This window comes from Neofelis nebulosa, chromosome 9 (assembly GCF_028018385.1).
Source record: "Neofelis nebulosa isolate mNeoNeb1 chromosome 9, mNeoNeb1.pri, whole genome shotgun sequence".
Lineage (NCBI taxonomy): Eukaryota > Metazoa > Chordata > Mammalia > Carnivora > Felidae > Neofelis > Neofelis nebulosa.
In genome coordinates this window covers 117,244,136-117,269,630 of record NC_080790.1, presented here as the reverse complement: position 1 = coordinate 117,269,630, position 25,495 = coordinate 117,244,136, and the positions used below count along the sequence as shown (strand labels likewise).

Here is a 25,495-nt window from a genome sequence, read left to right as displayed (position 1 = left end):
ACCATGTTTAGCTTTGTGGGCCTAAATCAGTGAAATTAAGCTACAACTTGTGATTTTTTTTTAAGATTTTATTTTTAAGTAATTGTTACACCCACAGTGGGGTTTGAACCCATGACCCCAAGATTAAGAGTCACATGCTCCACCGACTGAGCCAACCAGGCACCCTAACTTGTGTTTATTTTAAAAGCTGCTTCAGGTGCTATGTGCTATGTTATGTTCTATTGCACACTCTGGTAAAATCAGGCTTCTGAAAAGAATGGTTGAGCAAAAAGCATTTCAGCCATTCAGATTCTTCCTTTGCTACCAACTACCCACATGATGCATGACATTGTGCTAGGCATCTGACAGGAAAGGAGTGGAGCAAATCATTCACAGAAGGTATTAGATGGTGATGTTCATTTTTGGCGAGAAAAGGAGCAACTAAAAGAGGAAGGGAATTACATTCTCTGCCCCAATTCTTTACTCCAGAAAAATGTGCTTTACTCTATCGTACATCTTCCTCAAAATAATTGGCCAAAGAATCCTATTGCTTTTAAAAGTTTGACTTAAATGAATCTCCTTAAAATACCCTCATAGTCACTAATTGCCTCACCAGATTCCTTTGATCTCTGCTAATGTGAATTAGCTGTAATAGTGTTAAAGTTCTCAAAAGCACTGAGTTTTGTTTCACATGAGCAAACTAATAAAATTTTTTGGTAATCGGCCTCTTTTGAGCTGTTTTCATTTTTGAGCACACATTACCTGAGTTTGTGTGCAGGCAACAGAGACCCAGTGAGCTGGTATCTATTTCAAGTGGAGGGTTTCCAGGTTTTATGGGTTAGATGTTGGGAGCTAAGTAGCAAATGAGAAGCAAGGATTCCCTCATCTTTTACTGAAGGCAGAGGGATGCAAGGGATTCCAGCATGAATTGCGTTGACATGAGGATCCTAACAATAACAACAGCTAATTTTGAGTTCTTACTAAGAGCCAGGTGCTGTACTGAGTTTTTATGTGTATTGTTCCATTTAATCTTAATTTTGAGGTGAGTAAAGTTGTTGTCCCCATTTTTCAGATGAGGCATTGAACACAGAGAGTCAAGCGCAGGGTTACATGGCTAATCAATGGCGTCAGAATTCTAACCTATGCACTCTGATTTCACTGCCTTCAAGGAAGTTAACGTGTAATCTCTGGGGTAGATGAGGCATGTACACTGAATCTGCTGTGCTGAATTCTCTATAAGGGGAGGCAGGAACAGGTACAGAACTGTGGGAGGCCAGAAGCAGGAGAGATCACTGCTGTCTGGTGCATTAGGAAAGTCTTCTGGAAAGATGAAACTCTAAAAGCGATGTTTTTCTGCTGATGCTGAGAAAGAAGTGCCTGGTAAACCCATAGAATATTCACTTAAGCAAAACCCTGCTAGACAAATTACTGAGATTTTCCTTTCTTAGAGGATGTTGTGGGGAGTTTGAGGAAGAGAGGAATGTAATGGAGTCTGTAGGCATTATCTCAAAGCAAAGCAGTCTGCACTCTGTAACTCAGTGAGGAAGTCCTTTGGAGGAGAATGCATCCTTAATATATATTTAAGACATATTTTAAGATTACTGCCTTTAAAAACAAGTATGAAGAGGTTAGGGATATTTTAAGAAAGAAAACAATCTCTTCTACAGGAGAGGAAGAGGCTTATTTTACTAATCTAGTTATAGCTGGGTGAAATATGAACCAGGTAGTGTGAATTTAGTTCTATTGATCCAAACAGGATTATTTCACAGTGTGGAGTAGAAATAAAAATAGACCAAGTAAGTGTCTTATGCCCCAGACTACTGAGTTGTGTCCCTGCCAACTCTGTCTCCGTACCATGTAGGGTGAAGATCCTGCTGGGCATGAAGACATGTTAGCCTAAATAGGGCATTTAGAATTCTGAGACACCTCCCTTCTCCCAGTGGACATAGACACCAGAAGCTCCCACATCTCATTTCTGTCCTTTGTATTTTTCACAGAACTCGAGGCAAATGCTGCCATGGTCTCTGGACAAAGGTAAGATGATCATTCTGCAGACTCAGCGTGAAAACGGCGTAAGCCTCTTTGAAGGGAAGGGTATCGGCTTTCTCATCCTTTAAACCTCTCTTCACCTTGTCCTTTTTCCTTGACTCATTGTGCCAGTCTGTTTTCCCTGCTAAAACAGGGGAGCTGTCATGAGTCCTAACCCGAGAGGTAACATTTCCCTTAACAAAGCTTGGTGGCCAAGTTTCTACCTTTTTTGGTTGTTTTGAAAATTGAATGAGATAACATGTTCAGCACTCACCATAGTGAGTAAATAGTAAGTTCAGTATGTAAGAACTGTTGTTATATTGTCATTAATAATAGTCCTTGCAACACCTTCTAAAGCATAGCTGTTTGATCCTCCAGGCATATGAGAGAAAGCCAGACAGGGTCTGAACCCCAAAACTCATGCTTTTCCTGTTATACTACAAAGCCCCACATAACCTAATAAAATGAAATACACCTGTGGCTTCACTAACCCCATGGAAAGGAGGAGGAATAGTTCCAAAAGTCATTCCTTTTTTAATCTAGTAATGCATTGGATAACATTTTAGAGAATTTATCATATTTGTACAACTTAGTTTATAAAACACCTTCACAATCATTTTCTCATTTAATCCTATCCACCCTTTGAGGTGGTCATAATAACCAACATCTATCTGAATGCATCTCATGCTATGCACTGGGCTGCAAGCCCCTTAAGTGTATCATCTCATTGAATTTTCACAGTATCTATTAGGAAAGTAAATTCTGTCTTACCGGTAAGGAACCTGAAGCTCAGAGAAGTTAACTAAATTGCTCAAGGCCACAGATTTAGTAAATGGTGCAACTGATATCCAAACTCAGGTGCCCTGATTCCAGAACCCTCACACTTATGTATTGTAGCAGACAAAATGGGGATTATAGATCAAGAACCTGAAGCATAGAGGAAGTTAAATATCATGTCCAATAAATATATAGGTAAGACTTGACCCCTGTTCTTCTGCCTCACAGATTCATTGGCATTCCTACTACATATTTCTCCCTGTTTTTATTTGAATTGGCTAATATTTGAATTCATTTGCCTTTACCAAGCATACTCCAGCTGTGTGGCTACACAAAGAAGATAATCAGACCAAAAAAGGGTATTTGTTTCCAGAGCTATCTGAGTACTGACCATATGAACAGCAGGACAGTACTTCTGTGGCTTTTGTTTTGCCAGGAGAAAGAGGCACCTCTGTTAGGAATCTTTCTTCCTCAGAGACTTTGACCATTTTCAGGGCTCCTAGCCAGAAAGCCATCCTTTACCATCTCTAAAAGGATGTGTGAATACCCCTGACTTACAGTTCTACCCCAGCTCTGGCCTTGCCTCTTCTTCACTTGACTTGGTTCATGGGGCAGTTGTTAGATATAAAGCAAGATGGTGAACAGTATGGCCAAATTCCCAGCTATCGTACCACCAGTGAAGGGTCCTATGGCAGGAATGAACAATGGAGGGGTAGAGGGAGTTCATAGGCCATGGTTCATGCCTCTAAGGAGCTCCTGATCTAGTGGAAGGCAGAAGATATTAAAAGAAAATATGCTATACAACCTGATGGGTGCTCTTGAATGCCAGATACAGACTGTGAGCCCAAAAAGAAGAGACAGCTTTACTTGGGGAGTAAGGGTCAAGGAAGACTTCCCAGAAGAGACATCCCTTTAACCAGCTTGTTTTGTTTTGTTTTGTTTTGTTGCATTATGTTTGTTTAAGTTCCATGCCTTACAAGCAAGTTTAATCAGCGTTTTTTCCCTAATGATTTTGACATGCATTTTTTTTGAACCATGCAAGTAGTAAAAAGTTTATTAAAGAAAATTTGAAATTCAGATCAGAGAATTAAAAAGAAGAAAATTACCAGAGCGCGTGGGTGGCTCAGTCAGTTAAGTGTCCAACTTCAGCTCAGGTTATGATCTTGCAGTTTGAAAGTTCAAGCCCCATGTCAGGCTCTGTGCTGACAACTCAGAGCCTGGAGCCTGTTTGGATTCTGTGTCTCCCACTCTCTCTGCCCCTCTCCCACTCGCACTCTGTCTCTCTTAAAAATAAATAATAAACTTTAAAATTTTTTTAAAGAAGAAATTACCAATAAACCAGTATTCCTATGACTCAAACAATATTCACTATGTATATTTTAGTTCATTTTCTACTTCTCTTCAGAGTATGTATACAGATAGGGAATATTTTATATATAAACACTAATATTTTTATATAATATATAGTGATATATATATAAGCATTATACACACATGTATTTCACACCCATTCATTCATATGTAGTTACATATATATGCTCAACATGTATTATGACGAAAATAGGATTATACTATTCATAACATTGGTAACTTTTTCCCCACAGTAATGTGTCATGAACAGTTTTTATCATTAAATAGCTTTCTACAACATGATTTTTCATGACTGAATGTGAATGTGCCATGTTTTAGTTTTAAAATCTGTTGTAAAGCATTTAGGTCTTCTGTCTTTATTAGTACTTATATAATGCTTTGACATCCTGTGTGTAATTACAGCTCTGTAAAAAGATTTGTTTCCTTAGGCACCTAGAAATGGAATTGCTGAGCCAGAGGATTACACCAGGGTTTCTCAGCCTCAGCGTTATTGACAGCTTGGATCAGATAATTCTTTGTTGGGGTTGGGGGGGAAGAGCTGTCTCACGCATTATAGAATATTTAGTGGCATGCCTGGCCTCTGCCCAGAAGATGCCTGTAGCATCCCCTACTCAGTCACGGCATTCATCTTAACAATCAGAAATGTCTCCAGACATTTTTAAATTGCTAAATGTCTCCTGGGAGGCCAAAATGCCCCCTATTGATAACTGTTGGGTTACATAATTTACACTCTGATCAGAGGTTTCAGTCCTCATACCCTCAGTAGTACTGGATATTACCAATTTTAAATCTTTGGAAACTAAAAAAAGGGGATTGAGGTAGGGGTAATCAGTATACCCAGCAGTACATATACTCTGAATACATTCTCATGTGTATTCTATAATGTGACGTAGGCCATTATCTGATTATACAGGCTCATAGAAAATACCAGTACATATTAGTAATTTCCTAAATTTCAGATACTATTAATTTTTGAAAAGGAATATTGTTATTTTAGGAAAAGGGTGAGGAAGTTTCGGAATTTTTTTTCCAAGTTCTTAATTTCTTTTACCTGTTTTTCCACAATTTCACCAGCAATATGCTTTTGAGTATTTTATTTTACTACTGTAACAAGCTAGACTCACTTTTTTTTTTTTTGGAAAAAAATTTTTTTTTTAAGTTTATTTATTTTTGAGACAGAGAGAGACAGAGCATGAACGGGGGAGGGTCAGAGAGAGAGGGAGACACAATCTGAAACAGGCTCCAGGCTCTGAGCTGTCAGCACAGAGCCTGACGCGGGGCTCGAACTCACGGACCGCGAGATCATGACCTGAGCCGAAGTCGGACGCTTAACCGACTGAGCCACCCAGGCGCCCCTAGACTCACTTTTAAATTGTGAGTAATATAGAAAGTATTTTGTTTATTGTCCCAGAGTGGAATATTTTCTCTTCAGAATGACTGTATAGTTCTGAATCTCCTGCCTCACAAATGAAGCTCTATCTGAAGAGCCCTTTTTTGTGTGTGACTTGATTCCCTCTCCTTCTTGGAAACTTTGTGCTTCCCTCTGTCAGCAGTGAGCCCAAAGAGATCATTGAAAAGTCCAAAACCCCAAGCCGAAGAAACTCCCGAACTGAAGAGCCAACTGTGGCTTCTGAAAGCGTGGAAAATGGACATCGCAAGCGATCCTCTCGGCCTGCTTCAGCCTCCAGCTCTACTAAAGGTTAGCAGTGCAGTGTGGGTGCTTTTGTGGGTCAGATAGAAGAATGGGGTCTTTATCACCACAGCAGAGGACTTTGTCTTTTATCTATGCTTCTGTTACTTTGACTTCTACTGTCTGTCCCTCCTTTGTTTGTTAGTTCATTTACATTTACCTGTGTGTTTTCTGTGTATGTGCACAGAGCAGCAAGCACTGTTGGGGAAAAAAAAAAAAAAAGAACATAACAGGGCAGATTGATTCATGATCACCACTTCAGATAGGTGCTCAATATGGCCCAGCCATCCTTCTATGATCAATTCTCTTTTCCACTCCTCTGGCCCCTACTTTGTCTCCCCTCTCTCAGCAGAGACTCTCACCTCTCCACAGAGAAAATAGAACTGCTTCAGCTGTCACTACCAAGACTTAAATCTACTAGGATCCTCCTTTGCTCCTACTAAAATAGAGCAGCTGTCCCTCCTCAAGTCTAAGGCCAGTTCCTCCACTTGTGCCTCTTTGATCCCATCTTCTCTGACCTTGTCAAGAACCTTACACTACTACCAGTTTTCTTTCCTGTATTGATTGCTGTCTCCTTTTTTAATTCATGATGTCCTTGGTTTCTGTGACCTAGAGCTCTCCATAATTTTCTCTCTACTTCTCTGGCTTTTCCTGCTCAATCTCTGTAGCCAGTTATTAGATGTTGCCCTTTCTCACACTTTGATCCTGAGTCATCCTTTCGCTTCAACTCTTCTCTCCCTAATTGATCTCACTCATGCCCTTCTTTTTTAGTTACAACTTTTCACAGATGACTCCTAAATTTGCATTTCTAGTACAGACCTCTAAAAATCTTAGACAACTGCATGTACATCCTTACCAGGACTTCAAATGCAACATGTCTGAAACCAGACTTGTGATTTTCACCCCCACTATCAGGTCATCTGCCAGTGTTCCCCACCTCAGGGAATAGCACCACCATCTGTCCATTGGGCAAGTCCTCCTTGGCATCTCTCCCTCATCCTCACATCTCTCATGTTCGTTACCAAAAGCTGCTGATTTTATTTCAAGTGGCCCAAATTCATCCCCTTTGCCCCATCTTCATTGCTACTGTAGCTTAAAACCCTTTGGTGATTTACATTGTAATTTGGATTAAAGTCTGAAAGTGCCAACATGGATTAGAAAGGTTCTATGTGGTCTGGCCCCTGTCAGCCTCTCTTGGCCTCATCTGACTTCCCTCAGCAACTCAGACATGCCGCCCTCTCGTCACAAGCCTGTGTGTGTGTACACCCACTGCAGGGAGTGTTTTTCCCTCTTCCTTCCTCCCTTCTCCTCATTAACCTACTCTTTGTACTTAGCTCACTTGACACTGCTCTGAGGAATCACAGCACCATGTTCTCCTTCATAATACCACAGCTTTAATTTTATATTTATTTATGTGATAGTTAATTAATATACATGCTGTTAGGGCAGGAGTTTGTCTGGTTTTGCTCACCACTATATCCTCGGTACCTGGTACAGTGCCTTATACAAAGAGGTATATAATCAGTAACTATCATATTAATAACCATCTATCAAGTATATATTAAGTACTTACTACATGCCAGGCTCTGGGGATATAATAGTGAAAAGGGAGAGTCTCTGTCTTCATCATATCAGTTATATACCAGCCAGAAAGACAGACTAATACAGTGTGTTAAATGTTAAATGCTATGATAACAAACTTACATCGTACTGTAGGAGCATATTGCTGGGATGCTTTACTCCTCTGCCTAGTCATAGAAGGCTTTGAAAAAATGATGTTTAAGTTGAGACCTGAAGAATGAGGAGGCATTATCCAGGCTGTGGGAGTTGAATGAAATATTCTAGGCAAAAGTACGGCATGTGCAAAGGCCCAGATCTGAGGGAGAGTCATCCTCTCTGGGAATGTGCTGAGCTTGAGTAGCTCAGCTTAGGCAAGAGGTGGAATCCTGGCCAAGCGCCTGATACCAGCAGGGCTGCTGAGATGCAGTCCGGTACCATTGGGATGCCAACCTGAAGATGAGGGCAGGTTGTGGTGCGCCAACACAGACACTGACCTGAGAACTCAGCTGTTATTGGCAGGTTGTGTTTCTGGGCAAGAATTTCACGATTCCTCATGAGAGCCCCTGGGTAAGCCACAGGTCTACAGATCATACAGGTAAAGCAGAGGTGTAGAAGTTACCTTACCTCAGCCCATCAGAGAGGGAGGAACCTTTTTTCCTCTCCAGGCATACTGTGTACACCACAAGCAGAGTCCTCTTGGGTATCCCCACTTTGATGCCGAAATGGAATCAGCCACTTTTCTTCCTCCTCCCTGGGAATCATCTCCCAGGCAGAGATTTGTTTGGAAGGAAGCACTCCTTCCAGTATATTGAATACTAAACTTAGAACACTAAAGGGAAGATTCCTAGAGTTCTGTGGGAAAATCTGCTTCCCCTCAGTTCTTTGTATTCTTTATTTAATGTTTGTTTGTTTATGTATTTATTTAGAGAGGTTGAGACAGAGAGAGTGCAGGGGAGGTCAAAGAGAGAGGGAGAGAGAGAAAGAATGCCAAGCAGGCTCTGCGCTGCCAGCACAGAGCCCATTGCGGGGCCTGAACCCATGAACTGTGAGATCGTGACCTGAGCTGAAATCAAGAGTCGGACACTTAACCAGCTGAGCCACCCAGGTGCCCCTCAATTCTTTGTATTCTTTTGGCCCCTCACTTTCCCAAAGATCAAAGTTTTCTAGGCTATAGAATATGGTGTGTAATTACCTTTAAAGCAGGAAATAAGTGTTGACCTTTAGAGATGTCACACACCAGATTTTTGGAAACTTCACCTAAGTCCAAACCCTCAAGGTAATAAGGATGTCATTTATAGTGTACCAGAAAGAATTAATCAAAGGAGCAGCTGGGACAGTTAAGAAGAGATGCCCAAATTAGAGCCAGTTTGTAGAGAACTGCCAGCCAAGCAAAGATGGAAAGCTGGAACCTGTTTTAGAAGAGGGTGGGGAGTAGGCGTGTACACTTAAGGACATTGTCCCAAGGTGGTATTCATGTATTCCAACATGGTATTCATGTTGGAATGCCTGCCCCATCCGTATTCTGAAGCTTAGCAACTAGCTTAGGAAAGGCCATAATGACTCGAAAGCTTTGTGAGTTTGCATGGAGGGGTGCTGGATGTCTCCTGAGAAGATAAAGAGAGCTCTGGCCAAACCCCAGGAATCACAGTCATGTACAGATCTCTACATCAGCTTCAAGCCCTCAGGCTACCAGTTCTGAACTCCTAGGGTAAGTTACCTTTTGTACCCAAGATGAGTGCTATAGCTGTTTTGGGTTTTAAGTGTTAGAGCTCTTGGATCCAGATTAAGGAATAAATATGCATATTATTTGGGCTGCTATGTTGTATCCAAAACTCTGAACCAAAGTCATAAAATAACTTTTTGTGATGTATTTGAGCCCATACCCAGGGAATGATCATAAAATATCATGGTGGTTTCCTTCAAGTTTTGAGGGGAGAAAAAGGTTTGCCTTTTTTGCACTCATACAATGTGGGTCATATATGCACAAACAGAATCAGAAATGGTCTGTGTTTTTCATGAGAACCTTGAAATCAGCTGAGAAATATGAGCGGTGTATAATGAGAAATACTGGTACATTTGTATTGTCAGAGAACCAGTGACATTAATTATGCTCCTGCTGTGAGAACAGAGTTTGCTTATCTCATGCTGGCCAAGGCCTCCTGTACTGCCAGATTGGAGCAGGTGGGACAGATTATTTCTGGGCAAGTCTAGAGAGGCACACGTGGTTAATAGGTCACTCTCTAACCTATTGTTTTGTTTTTGATTGTTGGGTTCCCCCCCCCATCCCACTTTTAATTACAGACACAAAAATTGGCTCTCACAAACTAGTGAGCTTCTTTTTAAAATTGCGCTTGATCAGGTGTGTTGTTACAAATATGCAAATGAGTAGTTCCACTTCCTGATATGAGGTGTTGCCTATTAACACAGAAATGATTTTTCTCATTTTTCTTGTCATTCTTCATTTACTCTTCTGTTAATAATAGTTTTTATGTTATACTTTCAATTGGAAAAAAGATTAGTAGTTAAAAATGTAAAGTTCAATGCATAAGTTTGAAACCAGGGAAGGTATGCTAATATGAAGGAAGTTCAGAGCAACCTATAATCAGTAGCAGCTGTGGGTGTTCCTGGAATGCTTTAAGATGCCTCTGATAGCAAAGTGGGGTGAGAGTCCTATGCTCCCCACAGCCAGTGACTTGAGAAGCAACAATCTCAAAAAACAGACATTCTTAAAATGAAAATGTTATTGTGGAAATGTAAATGAACATAATATGGAGAAAACTCTGAACAGTAACTGCCTGAAACTGCACTCTTGTAGTAGCATCATTCAGAAACCAGCCATGAACATTTTGAAAGGAAAGTTCCAGAATTTTCTTTACAAATAAATAGAAATCTTGGCTAGAAGTAGTACAGTAAAAAGCATAATGAAGTGAGCAAGGTCAAGGTCATTTTCTAAAACTCCTTGAAAGGTAAAGGTAAACTCCACATAGTAGAAGATTTAATAAACCCTTGTACTGTAGATTTGGCCAAATTTGCTTAAGGTCAAAATGAGGCAACCAGTGGGGGGGGGGGGGGATGCCCATGTCAAATTATAAATGTAAATGTTCTGCAAGGATGTATATACAACCATCTGAAAGACTGTTATTGACCCAGTTACTTACCATATACTTCGTTCTAAAATATTAATATAAATAATGTTACTTTTAGTCTTTGGACTACTTTTATATCTGTCAAGACATTAATTTATAAAAATCTTTGATGGTTTAAAAAACTTGGATTTTCCAACAATGTATGTAATATTTATTTTGCTAGTATGGTATTGAGTATGGGACTTGGGAGTGGGATTATGCACAGTTAAGGTAGGCAGCCTTTAGGAACAGACTTGATGTACACTCTGAATGTATCATCAACCACTTCATTACTTCCCTAGAATTCCTTTACCTTCAAGAGGTAACCTCCAGATTCTCTTATTGTATTCAGCGGAGTAGTAAAAGTTGTAACATTTTGGAGGAAGTATAAAGTTGAACTACAAAAACAAAAAACTCATCTTTTCAGATAGATTTATAAAGACTTCAAAAGTGACATTGTCCTGTGACCAAGATTGCCTAAATTTATCTAGCAAAGGTGATAAAGGACTTCAAAATCAGGTTGATACAGTTTTTTCCCTCATGGAAGTATAAAAGTGCACCCTACACCCATTTCCCACACCTAACCCTGGCATCTAAAATATTATTTTTTTTGCAGTTTCTAGCACAAATCACTTGTTGATTCATGGTCCCACTCACTGATTCATCCTCAGAAGCAGAATCAGTCTGCCAGATCATTGGGTGCTTTGGAGCAGTGACAGATGGGAACAAACAAGGAAGGAGGAGGGGGAGGAAGAGGCTGAGGTGCTTATCCCCCCACCCCCTTCCCAGCCACATCCCTCAGTCCTTCATATCACACCAAAGAGAGGCTCCCAAAGTTGGCCTAATTAACAGATATCTTTCTAAGAATGAACACCCCATCAAGACAAAACCCTGTATATTTTTCCTGCAAATGACAAATTTGCTACAGTGAAAAGGAAACTTGAAAGCTGGACTGGGAGTTGATTATAGGGAACTGGGGTGGGTGTGAGACTCTTAGTTTATTTCATGGAATTAAAGAACACCATTATCAACATCCTGTCAGATTAACTGTCTGATTAGCAAAAGACTATGGAGTAAATCAGAGAGACTGACCGTACCACATGGCACAAGCAGCGTGACCTTCCAGCAAGAAGATATATACACACTGGAATTTTCACCAACAGAAGCCCTAAAACATTACACAGGCCACTTCTCAGAAAGTCATTGAGCCTTATTACTTCCTAGCAATTACTATAGCTAACAGCAACATTTTTGCTTTTTGCATCTACATCTTAAGTCTGTGCTCTCAAAATATGATACCAAAGAGAAAAAAAATTTCTTAGAACACTGAATCTAACATGTAGCATCAGGAACTTTAGCCTAGGGGCACCTGGGTGGTTTAGTCGGTTAAGTGTCAAACTCTCGATATCAGCTCAGGTCATGATCTCACAGTTTGTGGGTTCAGGCCCTGCGTCAGGCTTTGCCCTGACAGTGTGGAGCCTGCTTGGGATTCTTTCACTCCCTCTCTCTCTGCCCCTCCCCTGCTCACTTGCTCTCTCTCAAAAAAAAAAAAAAAAAAAAAAAAGAAAGAAAATTTATTTATCCTAATTTCCAGAAATCAATAAAACTGATTCATCTTACATATTATTGTGTTAGAAAATATTTTTTTCTCCTTGATGGGAAGTAATTTTAAAACATTGTTTTCAGGGCGCCTTGGTGGCTCAGTCAGTTAAGCATCCAACTTCAGCTCAGGTCATGATCTCACGGTTTGTGGATTCGAGCCTGCGTTGGGCTCTGTGCTGACAGCCCAGAGCCTGCAGCCTGCTTCAGATTCTGTATCTCCCTCTCTCTCTGCCCCTCCCCTGCTTGTGCTCTCTCTCAAAAATGAAAATACAATAAACCTTTAAAAAGATAATAAACCTTTAAAACATTGTTTTCATATTAAGACCAAAAGATCTGTGGAGCAACATGAAGAATGAGAGTGAATTTAATATAAGATTTTGTTTTTCTTAAATGTTTATCTTGAGAGAAACAGCAAGGGGGAGGGGTAGAGGAGAGAGAGAATCCCAAGCAGGCCCCATGCTGTCAGCACAAAGCCTGATACAAGGCTCGATCTCATGAAGCATGAGATCATGACCTGAGCCGAAATCAAGAGTCAAACACTTAACCGACTGAGCCCCCCAGGCGCCCCTAAGATCAATATAAAATTTTAAAGAAATGTTTACATTTGGAGAGCTTTAAGCTATTCATTGTACTCTGCTGTAGAAGACTTATGTGTGGAAAAGTTTTTGAGAAACATGGTTTAAATATGGAATAAGATTGAGTTGATTGAAGACATTAAAAGAGGAATGAAAGGAACACATTTATTCCCTTTATGCCACTGTTCTCTGTGTTTAAGTCACTCAGGTCCCACCTCTTCCATGAAGCCTGCAGGCTCACCTGGGCTCAGAGCAGGCTGTGGCTTGCTCTGAATTGCTTCTATGCCTGTGTGTAGACACTTGACCAGGGATCGTGATCATACTATTTAGAGACTTTGATTATAGTACAGCAAAAAGAGTTGCTTACTGCAAAATAATGGCTTGGCTCCAAAAGGGATCCAGAGGCTGGTTCTTTGCACTCTGGCACAGCTTACTCACTTGCTTGTAGCAACACTCATGGATGTATCACCAAAAGCACTCATTCTATCTGTCATTTCACTGGGTGATAAGAACTGGTGATGGAGATTGTGGGGTTAATTGCCCAGCTCCGGATGCTCTCCCTACCCCTGCCTCTTTTTCCAACTGCTTATGTGTGCTCCATTTCCCACCACCTGTACCCTACGTCCCAAGTCTCCAAGGCCCTACTCTACAGGTCTAGGCCTGACACCCTCTCCACACTGAGCACTCCTTTTGAGGACCTTAGATTTATTCAGAGTCCAGTAGGACCCCACTCCGGCCAGCCCTGCTTCCTGTGGACTGCCTAAACAGCACTGCCATAAAGAGTTGCCTCAGCTGAGCATGTCCTTTCTTTCCCCCGACAGACATAACCAGTGCGGTGCAATCCAAGAGAAGAAAATCCAAGTAAACAAGCTGGACAGCGACTTGATCCTTGTAAATGTGTGTGAATTTTACAAAAAGCAATTTTGAGCTGTGACTTTTTAAAATCCATTTCTGTACAGTTAGTCATTTTAATAAAGCGGCCCTTTTCCTAGTCCCTGCAACCTGTTTCATAAAGTGCAATGGGGAAAGCAGAGTTGTTGAACCCTTTTTTGGTGTTGCAAGATGAAGTTCAAGGTTTCTAAAATGTTGCCATGTATTGAGAGGAGCTAATGCAATTATGTTATTAGTTTTCACATTTCCTAAGCAGCCTAGAGTACAGGGTGAGCATTTTTAGATCTTCTAATGATGTATTGTGCTGTGGAAGTTATGTGTGTGAATAGCAGTAGCGGGAGCAAAAAGAAGCTTCTCATTTGGAAATGTTGTAAATAATTTTATTATATAGTGTTTTGGATGTATTTGTTGTAGAAATGGACCAGTGAATAAAGAGAATCTAAGGGTTTGTACAATGTGAAATATTGAATGTGTTAAATAAATGTCATTGTCCTAGAACATAAATGTACGTTATTGGCAAGGGATTAATGGGTGAACAAACTTTTTGTTTGGACCATAGATGAATAGGAACAGCCTTCTTTGTAAATTATAATTCCACCTTGTCCTTACTATACTGACTTTGAAGAAACTAGCCTGTTTCAGTGTTTCAGCACTGTACCAGGCACTTTGATAGATGTTGGTCAAGTTTGTTTTGGATGCAAATAACAGAATCAACTTAGGATCAAAGGCCACCCACAATTTTTTAGGGACAGGAAGCCATCAGTAACTCAGATGCACTTTTTCTCCACCTCTTACATATGTTTCTACAGTGACAGGATGGATTGCTTCAAAACAACTGTAAACATTTCCTCCATTCAACAGATAAGCCCAGACTAACCAGCAAGATTCTTTGTAACAGCATCAAGAATCTAGCCCACTTTAGGTCAGCTTTCCACTTTCATTTCAGTTCTGTGGTTAGATCAGGTAGCTTCCAAATAAAAGTGATCATTTTGTGTGGTATACTTCAAAGATGTCCACGACTTTTCCGCCCTTTGGGTACCCTGTTTCTCATCTACATTAGGCTTAGGGGTGATTTCTCATCAATATGCCCAGGTTTTGCCCTTTCCTGGCTTAATTCCTACCTAAAAATTATAGACTCCAAACCTGCTGCTTCTGCCCCCACCCTACTCTCAACCTTCAGTGAACTCTGATGCTTAGGGCTCTGTCCTTGTCTTGGTCTGGGCCTCTGCCTTCTGCTGTGTCTTCTACAGCTAGACACAGACTCATCCCTTCCCCTGCAGTCTCCCCTTGCCCTTGCCAGAACCTAATGCCTGAGACCATGACTCCGTCATGCTTATTCTCATGTGTTTCAATTGTCATTATAGATGTCTTGGGTTATAAGGATCCTCTGAAAGTAGTTATTTATGAGTCAGACCCCACAATTGTCTGGTTCTATTTCCAGCAAGCTCATCTTCCTTCTTCCTTCCCTGTATGTGACACACACACAACCAGAACCAAAGCCAGCCTAATAATAATCCCTATGCCAATACTGTGCTTGAGATTGCAGAGTGCTGCTTCTACTTTAGCTCTATACAGACAGAAAGTATAATGTGCTTTAAATAGATTTTTATTTATTTTTCTTTATATTAATTTTTTTCTCCCATAGAGGAATAACATTAAAATCTAACAATCAGAATCCTGTTATACACGTACACAGGCATGCCACATGACTGGATTGAGGTGGTTGTGTCCTTGAGTCTGTCACATACATGGTCAACCAGAGTTGCCTCATTTCAGCCAGTCTCAAAATACATCCAAGAGGGATTCATTCAACTTGTTGGTTTCATTTGGAACTAGGTGGCAGGGCAAGAGGGAAGATACTAGGGGCTATGGTGTGTCTGCATTCAGTCCCCTCACATAAAGCCACATGGATCTGAGGAGGCATCCAAGAGCTCTAGTGGGGTTCTTGTTGCACCTAAGACATTCTAGGTCAGAACAAATTGATCAGGGTTCCAGGTGGGGGGTGGGGAGCAGGCATACCCCCAAACAGCAGCAAACTGCATTCATACACACATGGTACCCTGCGAGGGCCAAACTGGCAAAAGCTGGAAAGTGACAACCAGCTTGAAGAGAGCACTCAGACATATTGGGGAATTACTGTAAGTCACCCTTTGATGTACTTGGGTCTTACTGTAGAAACAGGGGTCTCTCTGACATACTTAGTTTTGGCAAAGTGCTAGTAATATTGACATTAATTAATACAACTTCTCCAGGGTCGCTGAAAACATCAGTCACGACAGACTCTCTCACCCCCTCCTGTCTAAGGTTGCATAGGACTTTATGAATTCTAGTTCCCTCGTGTATTCAAGTTCTGTGGTTTAAAAAAAAATCCTGAAGCATGCTCAAGGTGAAAGGCACATACACAGTCAATACAGTATGATGAGGTCTGATGCTTCAGGAATCAGACTAGCAGGAGACTGAGTAGTGTTGGTTCATAGAAATCTATACACAATTAAAATATTGCCACACTTAAATGCTACCAAATCTGTAGGAAAGTACAAAAACATATGAGCCTTACAACCAGCCAGGTGATGACACTGGAGGGTTCTAGAACTACAGGAGCCTCCAGAAATATGTGTAAGGAGTCTCTTGAAATTTGAGCCAAATGTCCTATAACTTGCTCGCTCCCTCCACACCAGAAGGATCATGGGGACTGCTCACAACTGAGCCTATGCCCCAGCTGGCAGCAAAGGAGTAGGCAGGAAGAGCTGGAGGGAGCTTAAGCTCTCGGAAGTGCGGGAGACCCTAAGCTGGCTGTGAAGTGACCACTGGGTTGCTGAAAGAATAAAAGCAACTCTTTATAACTGAAGGAGAACCTTGGCAAGAGAAGCAAGGTTGTAACTACTGGGGCCCTAGTGGACTGGCTTAGGGACTTTGATCTCCTTTTACTGTAGATTTGGCTTGGATAGGAGACCCCAACAGGAACTTCCTTTGTCCCCATCCTGGCAACCATGGGGCTACCCCCTCCCTTATCCATATACCCAACACGAGCCTTGGGGCTATAAGATCAGGGAGGGCAGCTGCCTTTACTGTCATGAGATTACAGAGTTTCCCAACCAAGCCTCAGCTTGGCTGTGAGGCCTAGAAACCTGGAATTGGAATGAGGGGGAAGACCTATGTAAGTATGTAACAGGAAATCTTAAAAGTGTCAAGGAAGAAAGCACACACTAAAAAAGGACAATTAGAGGAAAAGGGAAGCAACTCAGGATATCCCAAGAAGCTGTTGCTGGTGACTGAGCCCAAAATTCACTCCCACCATAAGAAGGAGAATGCTGTCTGCCTGTGACCCCGCTGGTCTCACCCAGGGATTCAAGTTCCCTCCTCCAGTTGCTTACTGGAGAGGGGGAGGGTAACCATAGGGCCCCCATTTCTCCCCGTTGGACTAGAAAGGGAGAGAGCCCTGGGGGAGAAAATGAGAGGCCCCCTGGAAGCCCTGCACCTGGATAGGGACTGTTTGGGGGTTGGGACAGTGGGGCTCCTGGCTTCCTACCCGGGAGTGTTTATTAGCCATCCTGAGCAGAGTGAAATACAAGGCCAGAGGTGAAACATGAAGGCTGAGCTGTCAGTCTTGGGATGGCTTCACCCCACAGCTTGTCCTCCCCAGCATCATTCCCCTGCATTCTTACTCTGGAGTGTGCACTTTCCCTGCCTAGAAGCCCTCTGGCCTGCATCTCTCCTAAACTAGTTCTAGCACCTTGGGCACGTGAACATATGGCCAGGATGGCAGGGCCTTGCCCAGCCTCTATTCCTGGGGTGACATGTTGGGGGTAGGGCAACAAGGTACTAAGCCCTTCAGACTCAGGCGTTCAGAGGAGTGAATTTCAGAGGAGAGATATGGTAAATGGGATTATAAAAACTGGGGGCAGACTCCAGGCTCAAGCCCAAGAGGAGGGCTTGGCCACTGAGCAAGCACAGGGCCAGCTCCCATGGTGCCCTGCTCCCCACAGGTTCTTAACCTGTATGTCCTGTCTACATCTCCAGTAGGCTGCCTCTTAACCCTTGATTCCCTCCACTTCTCCTTCTAACTCACATCTCACAGTCCTATTCCACATACTTTACCTTTACAGGCCTAAATAACTCCAAGGAGTCCAATCCCAGGGGAGAGGGAGGGGGGAGACTAAAGGCAGAGGCCTTTAGTCTCAGCGCCACCCCCTATCCGTTTGGGAGGGAATTACTGGGAATGAATAAGGGCAGGGATGCGTGTAATGCCAAACATGAGATAGGTGAGGCTGTAAAGTGGGAATTGAAGGCAGAGAAAAGAGCTAGGTCTGGGAGAAGAGGCTAGTGGAAGGAGTGGGCCAGAGGTACAGGAACGGAGGGCAAGGATGAAGAGGAAGTCGGGGTAGAGATGGGGACAGAGAGCAGAGAAGGAAGGAAGGATGGAATGTCAAGGGAGGGGGAGGAAATGGAGGATTAGATATCAGGCATGGGGTCGGAGGGTGGGCAGAAGGGGCTTCAGAAGCGGATTAGAGGATCAGTGGTGGGAAAATCGAGGGAGGTGGGAGAGGGGGCTAGCACCCCACCTCTCTCAAGGAGGAGGGAGGTTGTAGTGTCCAACCCAGGTGGGCGGAGGGCGCTCCTCGCGCAACACACTGGCCGCGGCAGAGGGGCCCGACAGGGGTCCGGGGTCCGCGAGGCGCTTGTGGTTCGGCCGGCGGATCCTCAGTAGTTGAACTGGCGCTGGCATGGCTGATAGACGAAGCTGCCCTGATGCTTGGGCCGGCGCGAACGGCTCTCGCGGGCGCGGTTCTGCCGTTGCACCACCTTGGCGCTCAGCGCGTGGCGCTCGGCGCGCTGCCGGGCCCGCTGTACCCGCCGCGCCTGGCCCGCCTTCTCTAGCAGTGCAGCCCGTGCCGGCAGAGGGGCGGCGGCGTGATGCAGGGCCCGGGGCTCGCGACGGGCGGGCGCCAACTCCCTGCGGGGACAGAGCAGGGCTCGGTCGGGGCCGGACAGGTCCCGAGGCGGAGAGGCGCGCTGGCACCGCCCACCCAGTCCCCGCACCCTCGCTCCGGCGCAATGCTGTCTCTGCTCTTAGCAGGGCGCCGGGTGCCCTTCTTGTGGGCCCCAGCCCTTCCTCCGAGCCAGCCTGGAGACGCCTCCCCAGTTCTAACCCCTGTGACGATTAAACCGGACTCCAGGGAAGGCTCGGCTCCCACCTCCAATTCGGTCCTTACCTTCCGAGCTAGCCTCTGGAAACCCCACCCCTCCGGCGCTCCGGCCTCGCCCCTCAGCCAAACCCGCCCCAAGCCTCGGAGCTCCGTCTCTCCCCAGCCCTGTCGGGGCCAACAAGCCAGGCCTCTCCCTCTCTTAAAGCTCCGCCCCTTTACCCTCAGGCCCTCCCCTAGCCTTGTCCCCGCTCTTTGCCACGAAGACACGCCTCTAAAGGCCCCGCCTTCGACGCAGGGCGGGCTCCTGGGCGCGCTTCCCCCAGCCTCCCGGCCTGGACCCTTGCCTCCCAGACACGCTTCTCTAGGTCTCCAGGCTACGTCCCCGGCCCGCTCACCCTTCGCTAAGGTCGCCGTCAGGCAGGGCAGCGTCGGGATGCGGGGAAGGGGGCCCAGGCTCCAGCACTATGGTGCTGCCGGTGACGTAAACGGACATGCTGGGATGTTCGATGAGGAGGTCCTCCAGGGGGTTGCTCTGGAGGCGGGCGGGCCCGAGTCCGGGCCCCTCTGCAGTAAAACAGGCGGGAGGGGTAACAAACCAGCTCTCGTCCATCAAGGAGGGCGCGGGCGGAGGGCGGCCTGCGGGAGCAGGAGCGGCCCCGGGGCTGGGTGGAGCCGCGTAGCTGTCTACGGGGCGCGGGAGGGGTAGCCATGCGGAGGAGGGGGCGCAGCGGGGAGGGACACACACACACCGGACACAGTGGGGCGGGGAGAGAAAGGGCATCGTTAGTCAGACCCGCAGCCCCGCCTGCCGCGCCCACGGGGCACCCATGGGCCAGGAGTCTCGACCAGCTGCCCTAGGGCACATGAGGTGTGGGCCCCAACGCTGAGCTGCCAGGAGATGGCCCGGGCTTTGCATGGGATGGGGCCCTGTTACCCTGCCTTCACAGTCACTGCCTCAGCCCCAGTTTGCCCAGGAGGCCAGGCGAGCTTCCCAATCCCCTAGTAGCTCCCTTCCCCTCCGCAGCTCGGCCACCTGCCCATCACAGGCCCAGGAATCAGAGTCCTGGCCCCCCGACCCAGGCCTCACCCGGCAGATCAATGATGAGCCAGCCGTCCACTTCATCCTCCTCGGAGACGAAGGCTCGGGGGCATCCAGGGTCCTCGGGGGGCGGGGGAGTACTGAAGAAAAGGCTGGTGAGGCGCTGGAACATGGTGGGAGAGTGAAACGGTCTCAGGGGGGCGCCCAGCGGCAGTGCAGATACCTGGGAGGTGCAGAGAGGAGTCACAGCGCCCACCCGACTCCCGGCTAGGGATATCACCCCCAGCCCTCAGAGCATAGTGAGAGTACGCTCTAAGGGATGTGTGGGGAAGCTCTGCGGTGTGCGCGTGTCCTGGTAAGTCCACCTGCTTTCATGCTTCTCTATTTTCTGCGTGACCTTAGGAAGTTATTTAACTCATCTGTGCTTTAGTTTTCTCATCTATCAAATGCCAGTGATAATAGTACCTTCCTCTGGGCCCTTATAAGAATTACACGAGCTAATAATAGTATCCTCCTCTGGGCTCTAATGAGAATTAAATGAGCTAAACACAAAGTGCTTAGAGCCGTACCAGGGCACAGAGTAAGCGTTCAGTAAAAGAATCAACTAGTTAATTATTAACATTATTGCATGCTCTAGGGGCATGGAAGGAGTGATATATATGACTAGACTCTATCAGGAAAGGTCTCCAGAGGGTTGGACATCCACGCTGAACCTTGAAGGGTAAATAGCAGTTCTCCAAGCAAGGAAGAAACTGTCTGATATTGTGATTACTTATTATCATAATACAGCTAACATTCATGTGCTAGGTACTGTGCTAAGCACTTTACCTATATTACCACAGGTACTTCTCACAACAACTCTAGGAAGTGGGTCTAATTATTATCCCTCTTTTACAGGTAAAGAAACTGTGGCTCAGAGAGGTAATGTAACTTGTGCAAAGTCTCACAGCTAATAAGACACAGAAGTTGGATTTAAATCCATACAGTCAGATTCCAGAGTCAGCACCCCCAATCACTATGCTCCATTGCCTTTGCTGGGTATCTCTCTGGATTAGACAGTTTTAACTTGGTGACCTGGGTGTTTTTCTGGGAAGAAGTTTTCATCATGATTTCCTAACATTACTCCTTGACCCCCCAGATTAGGAACCACTACTTGAGCCTGTGTGGCTTGTAAAGTACTGGCTAGCAGAAATCCCACAGAACCGCTACCATGTGATTGCACAGCTCTCATCTGTGTCTGTCAGATGAGGTTCTAAGATCCTATTCCCATGGGCCCTCCCCCCTCTCACCCTCTATACCTAAGCTCCTGCTCAAGGGCAGCATTCTTGGCTAGGAGGAAGATCAGGTTGCCTGGCCTCAGAGAGACAGCAGGTCAGTGGGAGGTAATGATGAAGGGAGGGCCTATCAAACCCCAGGAGCCCTTAAGGATGAGCAATGAGGGTAGGACCAGGACCCAACCCCTCAATCAGCCCTTCCCTGGATGAAAATAAGAAAGGAGATCCCCTGCTCCAGGAATAGAGATGTCAAGGAGGTGGCTATAGACCTGCCCTTCTCCCCACTTCAGCCTGCCTTAGGACTAGGCCTGGCTAGGAGTCCCCTGGATGTCCCAAAGCTTGAGCCTCCTCACCTATCCCCTGAAGATGGTCAACCATTTTGCTACTGAGACACATGTCACCTTCCTCTAGGGATGTTTCCACATTTCCTGTAGAACTCCCTGGGGGCAAGTCTACTTTTCTACTCCCTGGAGGCAGTCTACACTTACTGCTAACCCACCTGAGTTATTTCTATGCTTGTTGCTATCCCTCCCATTTCTGGGATATGTTTTCACATTTGCCACAGAATCATCCAACCTCCATAAACAGAGTATTCCCACATTTGCAAACCCACAGTGGGCTCCAGACAGAAGTATTCCCCGGGTGCTGGCTTCTCTGGTGGGAAATCTACAGAGATTACAATAAAAAGGTTGGGCACCCCCAACTAGTGTCTGCCTGATACAAGCCACATATCCCAACCTGTCTGTCGGCCATAGGGAGTCAGTGATTCAGTTACCAAAAATCCTGAAAGTTTGGCCCCTCCTGAAGGAAGAGAAGGTTGGAGCCTTGGTGAGGGCCATCATATTCACCTGGCTCATTTTACAACCTGAGAATCAGAGGAAATCAGTCTATCCAAAGACACACACCAGATCGTGGCCAGGCAGGTCTAGTCCCAGGACACTAAACATCCAGCGAAGGATGGATGTTTGCTGAAGGCCTCAGCAAACAATCACCCAAAAATATAATGAGGCAGGGGAGATAGGGAGGTCAGAGAGGAGTCAGAACTTTTCAAGTTACTGCTCACCTCAAAACCCCTCTGCCCAGCTATAAAAGGGTTTAGAGTTCCTAACACCAAGATTCATCATGCATTTACCAGAGCACCCACTGTGTACCAGAACCCATTGGGGATCTCCTCAAATTATAGACAGATTAAGGTAAAAGAGGTTCAGTGGGAGGAAGCTCCCTGCCTGAAGTCACACAGCAAATAAGTGACAGAACCAGGAGTGACAGCAGCACCAGCCAGCCAGTGCCCGCCCCCTCTCATGACCACTGGGGGAGCCTCCCAGATTTGCTTTCCCAGCTTTGCCAGCTTCCTGGTTCTCACATTCCCAGTTCTGCTCCAGGGAGAACCATTCCCTTTAATAACTACAGCAGCTGTGCCCAGAATAGCTCTTGAGCCCCAAGCCACTTCTACCCCACCCATCCTTTAGCAAAGCCCAGGCTGGGATGGGACTCTTGGCCCAGTCTCTGGGCCCATCCACTTGGAAAGCCAGAACTCTCCTTCTCCTACTCCCTTCTCCTGGCCCTCTCTGTAAGCAGAGAAGGGGACAGCACAAGCCTAGTAATCACCAGCACTAGGCCAGGTCATGTCCTTCTCAGCTGACAATGCTAGGGGTTGGGGAGGTAATAAAGGGCCAAGCAGGGAACTCTCACCCTCCATCCTACCCCAACATCAGCCCCAGAGACACCCTGAGGCAGCCAATGACTCACCTTTCTGTGGTCAGAAATTTTGATGCAGCAATTTTATTGGGCTCTGGGTCTCCAAGGTTCAGAGTGAGGGTCAGGGCCACAAAAGGGGACCAGGTCTCCAGAGGCCTCCTGGAAAAAGATCCAGGAATGAGGGGACCTAAGAGCTCCATAAAATTTGGATGGCAATGAGCCCAAGGTGGAGGAGTCCCCAGTGTTAGGAGGATGTGTAACTTGTTACTTGTATTGAGTTCCTACTAGGCATGTGCCATGGCTAATGCATCTATCATTCACTCAGTAGGTATGACTCTAATTAGCTTCATGACCTGGAGTAAACAATTTCCCCCCTCTGTGCTTCAGTTTCCTCTGCGGTGAAATGGAGTCCAAGACCCCTTGTTTGGGGGTTGGGAGTGACATCCTCTAAAGCGCTGCACACAACAGCGATTAGGAAAATCAGGCTCCGGCTTGGTAGTCCCCGGGGGTGCAGAGCTTGGAGCTGGAGAGAGGGTACTCCGCCATCTGGCGCTGCCCCCCCAACGACCTAGAAGTGGAGCTCTGGGCTGCCTCTGAACTCCAACCTACAGCCAGCAGCGCCGCCCGGACCTAAGTAGGGGATCAGGGGCCTGACTACAGCACCTGGGTTAGCCCAGGAAACTGCCGAGGCCCTTCCGGGCCTGCTGCCTTTCAGCGTTCCTCACCCGTGAGCCAAGCCCCGACCCAGCGCTTACCGGGTCACCGGAGGACAGGCGACCCGAGCCGGGGGGGCGGTGCCGGCCTTGGTGACGTCTCAATGTCATATGCAAATAGAGAGACGTCATGGTCTACCAGCGTGCGGCAGCCAATCGGAAGATGGGAATGCAGCCCGGCCACCGCCGGCGGAGACAAAGACCCGGGAGCCGGGAGCTCGGGGCGTGTCCAGAGACGCGGGACCCCCTGGGCCGAAGCCGGTCTGGACTCACCTTGGGGAGGGGGAGGTACGGCGGGCAGGGTGGCTCTGAGGTAGTTGCGCGGCGGAGCGTCCGGGCGTCGGCGTTGATCACAGGCCGGGCTGCATCGCGGGGCTGGACTGGGAGGCGGCCGAGCTCCGGCTTGGAAGCTCACGGCTGCTGCGCTAGCCTGCGGGGCTTTGAGACTGTGCAGCCGCTGCTGGGCTCACCGCACAAATTGGAACGTTCAAACAGCTGATTGTGACGTCACAAAGGAGCCCGCCCGCCTAGCGTCACCGGCCGGCGGAGCGGTGGCCAATCGCAAGCTTCGGATCCCCCCTCCCCACCCCCTCCACGATCCGCTGGATAGTGGCTCCTTCCAGACTCCGAGCCTCGGGGGGCCTCCCAGAGAGGCCACTGCTGAGTTCTTTGACCCCTAGCTCCAAGGGAGACCTACAGACCTCTTAATGAGGACGGTCCCCACTCCCTACGAGATCCCCATCTTCTGCATTTCCTGGATATGCCCTAGCGCCCTCACCTAGCCCACTGTCCCTCATATCCTTCCACAGGGATCCTCTCTCCAAGTCCCCTAATCCGTACCCTTTTCTCAACTCCACGTCCGTGCACGTCCATTCTTCCCATCAACCTTCCCTCTTCTCTCACCTCACCCCTTCACATTCTCTGCTTTCCCCGCTCTATTTTTCCTCAGCCTGGCAGGCTTGGGAGGTAAGGGACATCCCTTTCCCTGGTTCCAGGGGAGCACCCGGGAATGTAGAGGAACTGGCTCGGCTGACGGGAAGGTTTTCAGAATGGGACTTGAAAAGGAAATGCCCTGGACTGAATAGCCCATCTGGAGATGGCTCTGTACTGGAACATTTATGCTTTATTTAATCCACATTGCTACCAGGGCTGACAGGACAAGGATTATTAGGTCTGATTTACACACAGGGGAATTTACAGGCTCACAAATCTCACTGTTAGTATGTGGATTAATTTTCAATTATGCATTCAACAAACATTTATTGAGTACCTAGTATGGCCACTGCCAGACCACTAACTGACATTTACTAAACACTGAGTGCCAGGCACCAATTGTACTCTATAACACTTTATATGTGTTTTGATTTTTACAACAACCCCAAAAGGTGAGTATTCTCCCCATTTTCCATTTGAGGACACAAACTCAGCCTGACTTCCTACAGGTTGCGAAGCTATGGTAAATAGCAGAACCAGGATCTGAAACCATAGTTCCTGGCCCCAACCCTTTTCACTCTCTACATGCATCAGATTGTCCAAACCCCAGAGTGCTTCAGCCTCCCCAGGGAAACCTAGGCCTAGTCCTGACTGCCTCAAACTTGCTGTGTGGCCTCAAGGAAGTCATGTTACCTCTGTGGTCCTCAATTTTTTTTTCTGTCAAATTTAACATGTCCAAGCATCTAGAGATTCTTTCAAATTCTCTACCCTCAGGATTCTACCAAGCCCATGTTCTAGACCCTGTCTCTCCCAATGGCCTGGGAAATACCTGAGGTGAGACCACAAATACACATCCTCTGAATCTCCAGGGCTGGAGGTTCTGGGTCCTCTCTCAGTAGAGCAGGGCTGGTGGGGGTGGGTCTGAGAGCTGCCCATCTGGCCCAACAGGAGGCAGGGAGTGAGCTAGGCCAGAGCTTCATGCTCTGCTGATAAAATCCTGCCCCAGCCTAGTCTGAAACTCCAGAGGGACTCCTCAGCCCTAGCAACTAGGAGGAGCCAGGAAATAAAACCCAGAAGCTTCTGGGGGGAGGAG

At 46.1% G+C, this 25,495-nt stretch overlaps 2 protein-coding genes across 13 annotated transcripts in view; one reads left to right on the top strand and one right to left on the bottom strand.

The window, feature by feature from the left end:
* Positions 1-14,060, top strand: part of NCOA6 (nuclear receptor coactivator 6) — a 108,911-nt gene extending 94,851 nt beyond the window's left edge. For 7 of the 8 annotated variants that reach the window (XM_058685366.1, XM_058685360.1, XM_058685364.1 and 4 more), the window contains 3 exons: positions 1,977-2,013; positions 5,706-5,854; positions 13,529-14,060. In XM_058685366.1, coding sequence (XP_058541349.1) covers positions 1,977-2,013; positions 5,706-5,854; positions 13,529-13,572 — 230 coding nt within the window. In that variant the 3' untranslated portion in view covers positions 13,573-14,060. The remainder of the gene's footprint in view (positions 1-1,976; positions 2,014-5,705; positions 5,855-13,528) is intronic. The other variant, XM_058685361.1, reaches the window with a different exon arrangement.
* Positions 14,061-15,186: 1,126 nt separating this feature from the next.
* TP53INP2 (tumor protein p53 inducible nuclear protein 2) lies at positions 15,187-24,061 on the bottom strand. Of its 5 annotated transcripts, none has more exons than XM_058685373.1 (5): positions 23,743-24,061; positions 22,808-22,915; positions 19,833-20,007; positions 19,141-19,309; positions 15,187-18,552 (listed from the first exon to the last, which is right to left on the bottom strand). In XM_058685373.1, exons 3-5 carry the CDS (start codon positions 19,954-19,956, stop codon positions 18,300-18,302), a joined length of 546 nt encoding a protein of 181 aa, XP_058541356.1. In that variant the 5' UTR covers positions 19,957-20,007; positions 22,808-22,915; positions 23,743-24,061; the 3' UTR covers positions 15,187-18,299. The 5 variants fall into 5 exon arrangements, with proteins under 5 accessions (XP_058541356.1, XP_058541350.1, XP_058541354.1 ...); XM_058685367.1 differs by having other exon boundaries at positions 19,141-19,429; positions 23,743-24,052; XM_058685371.1 differs by lacking the exon at positions 23,743-24,061 and adding an exon at positions 23,512-23,534 and having other exon boundaries at positions 19,141-19,429.
* Positions 24,062-25,495: the final 1,434 nt, after the last annotated feature.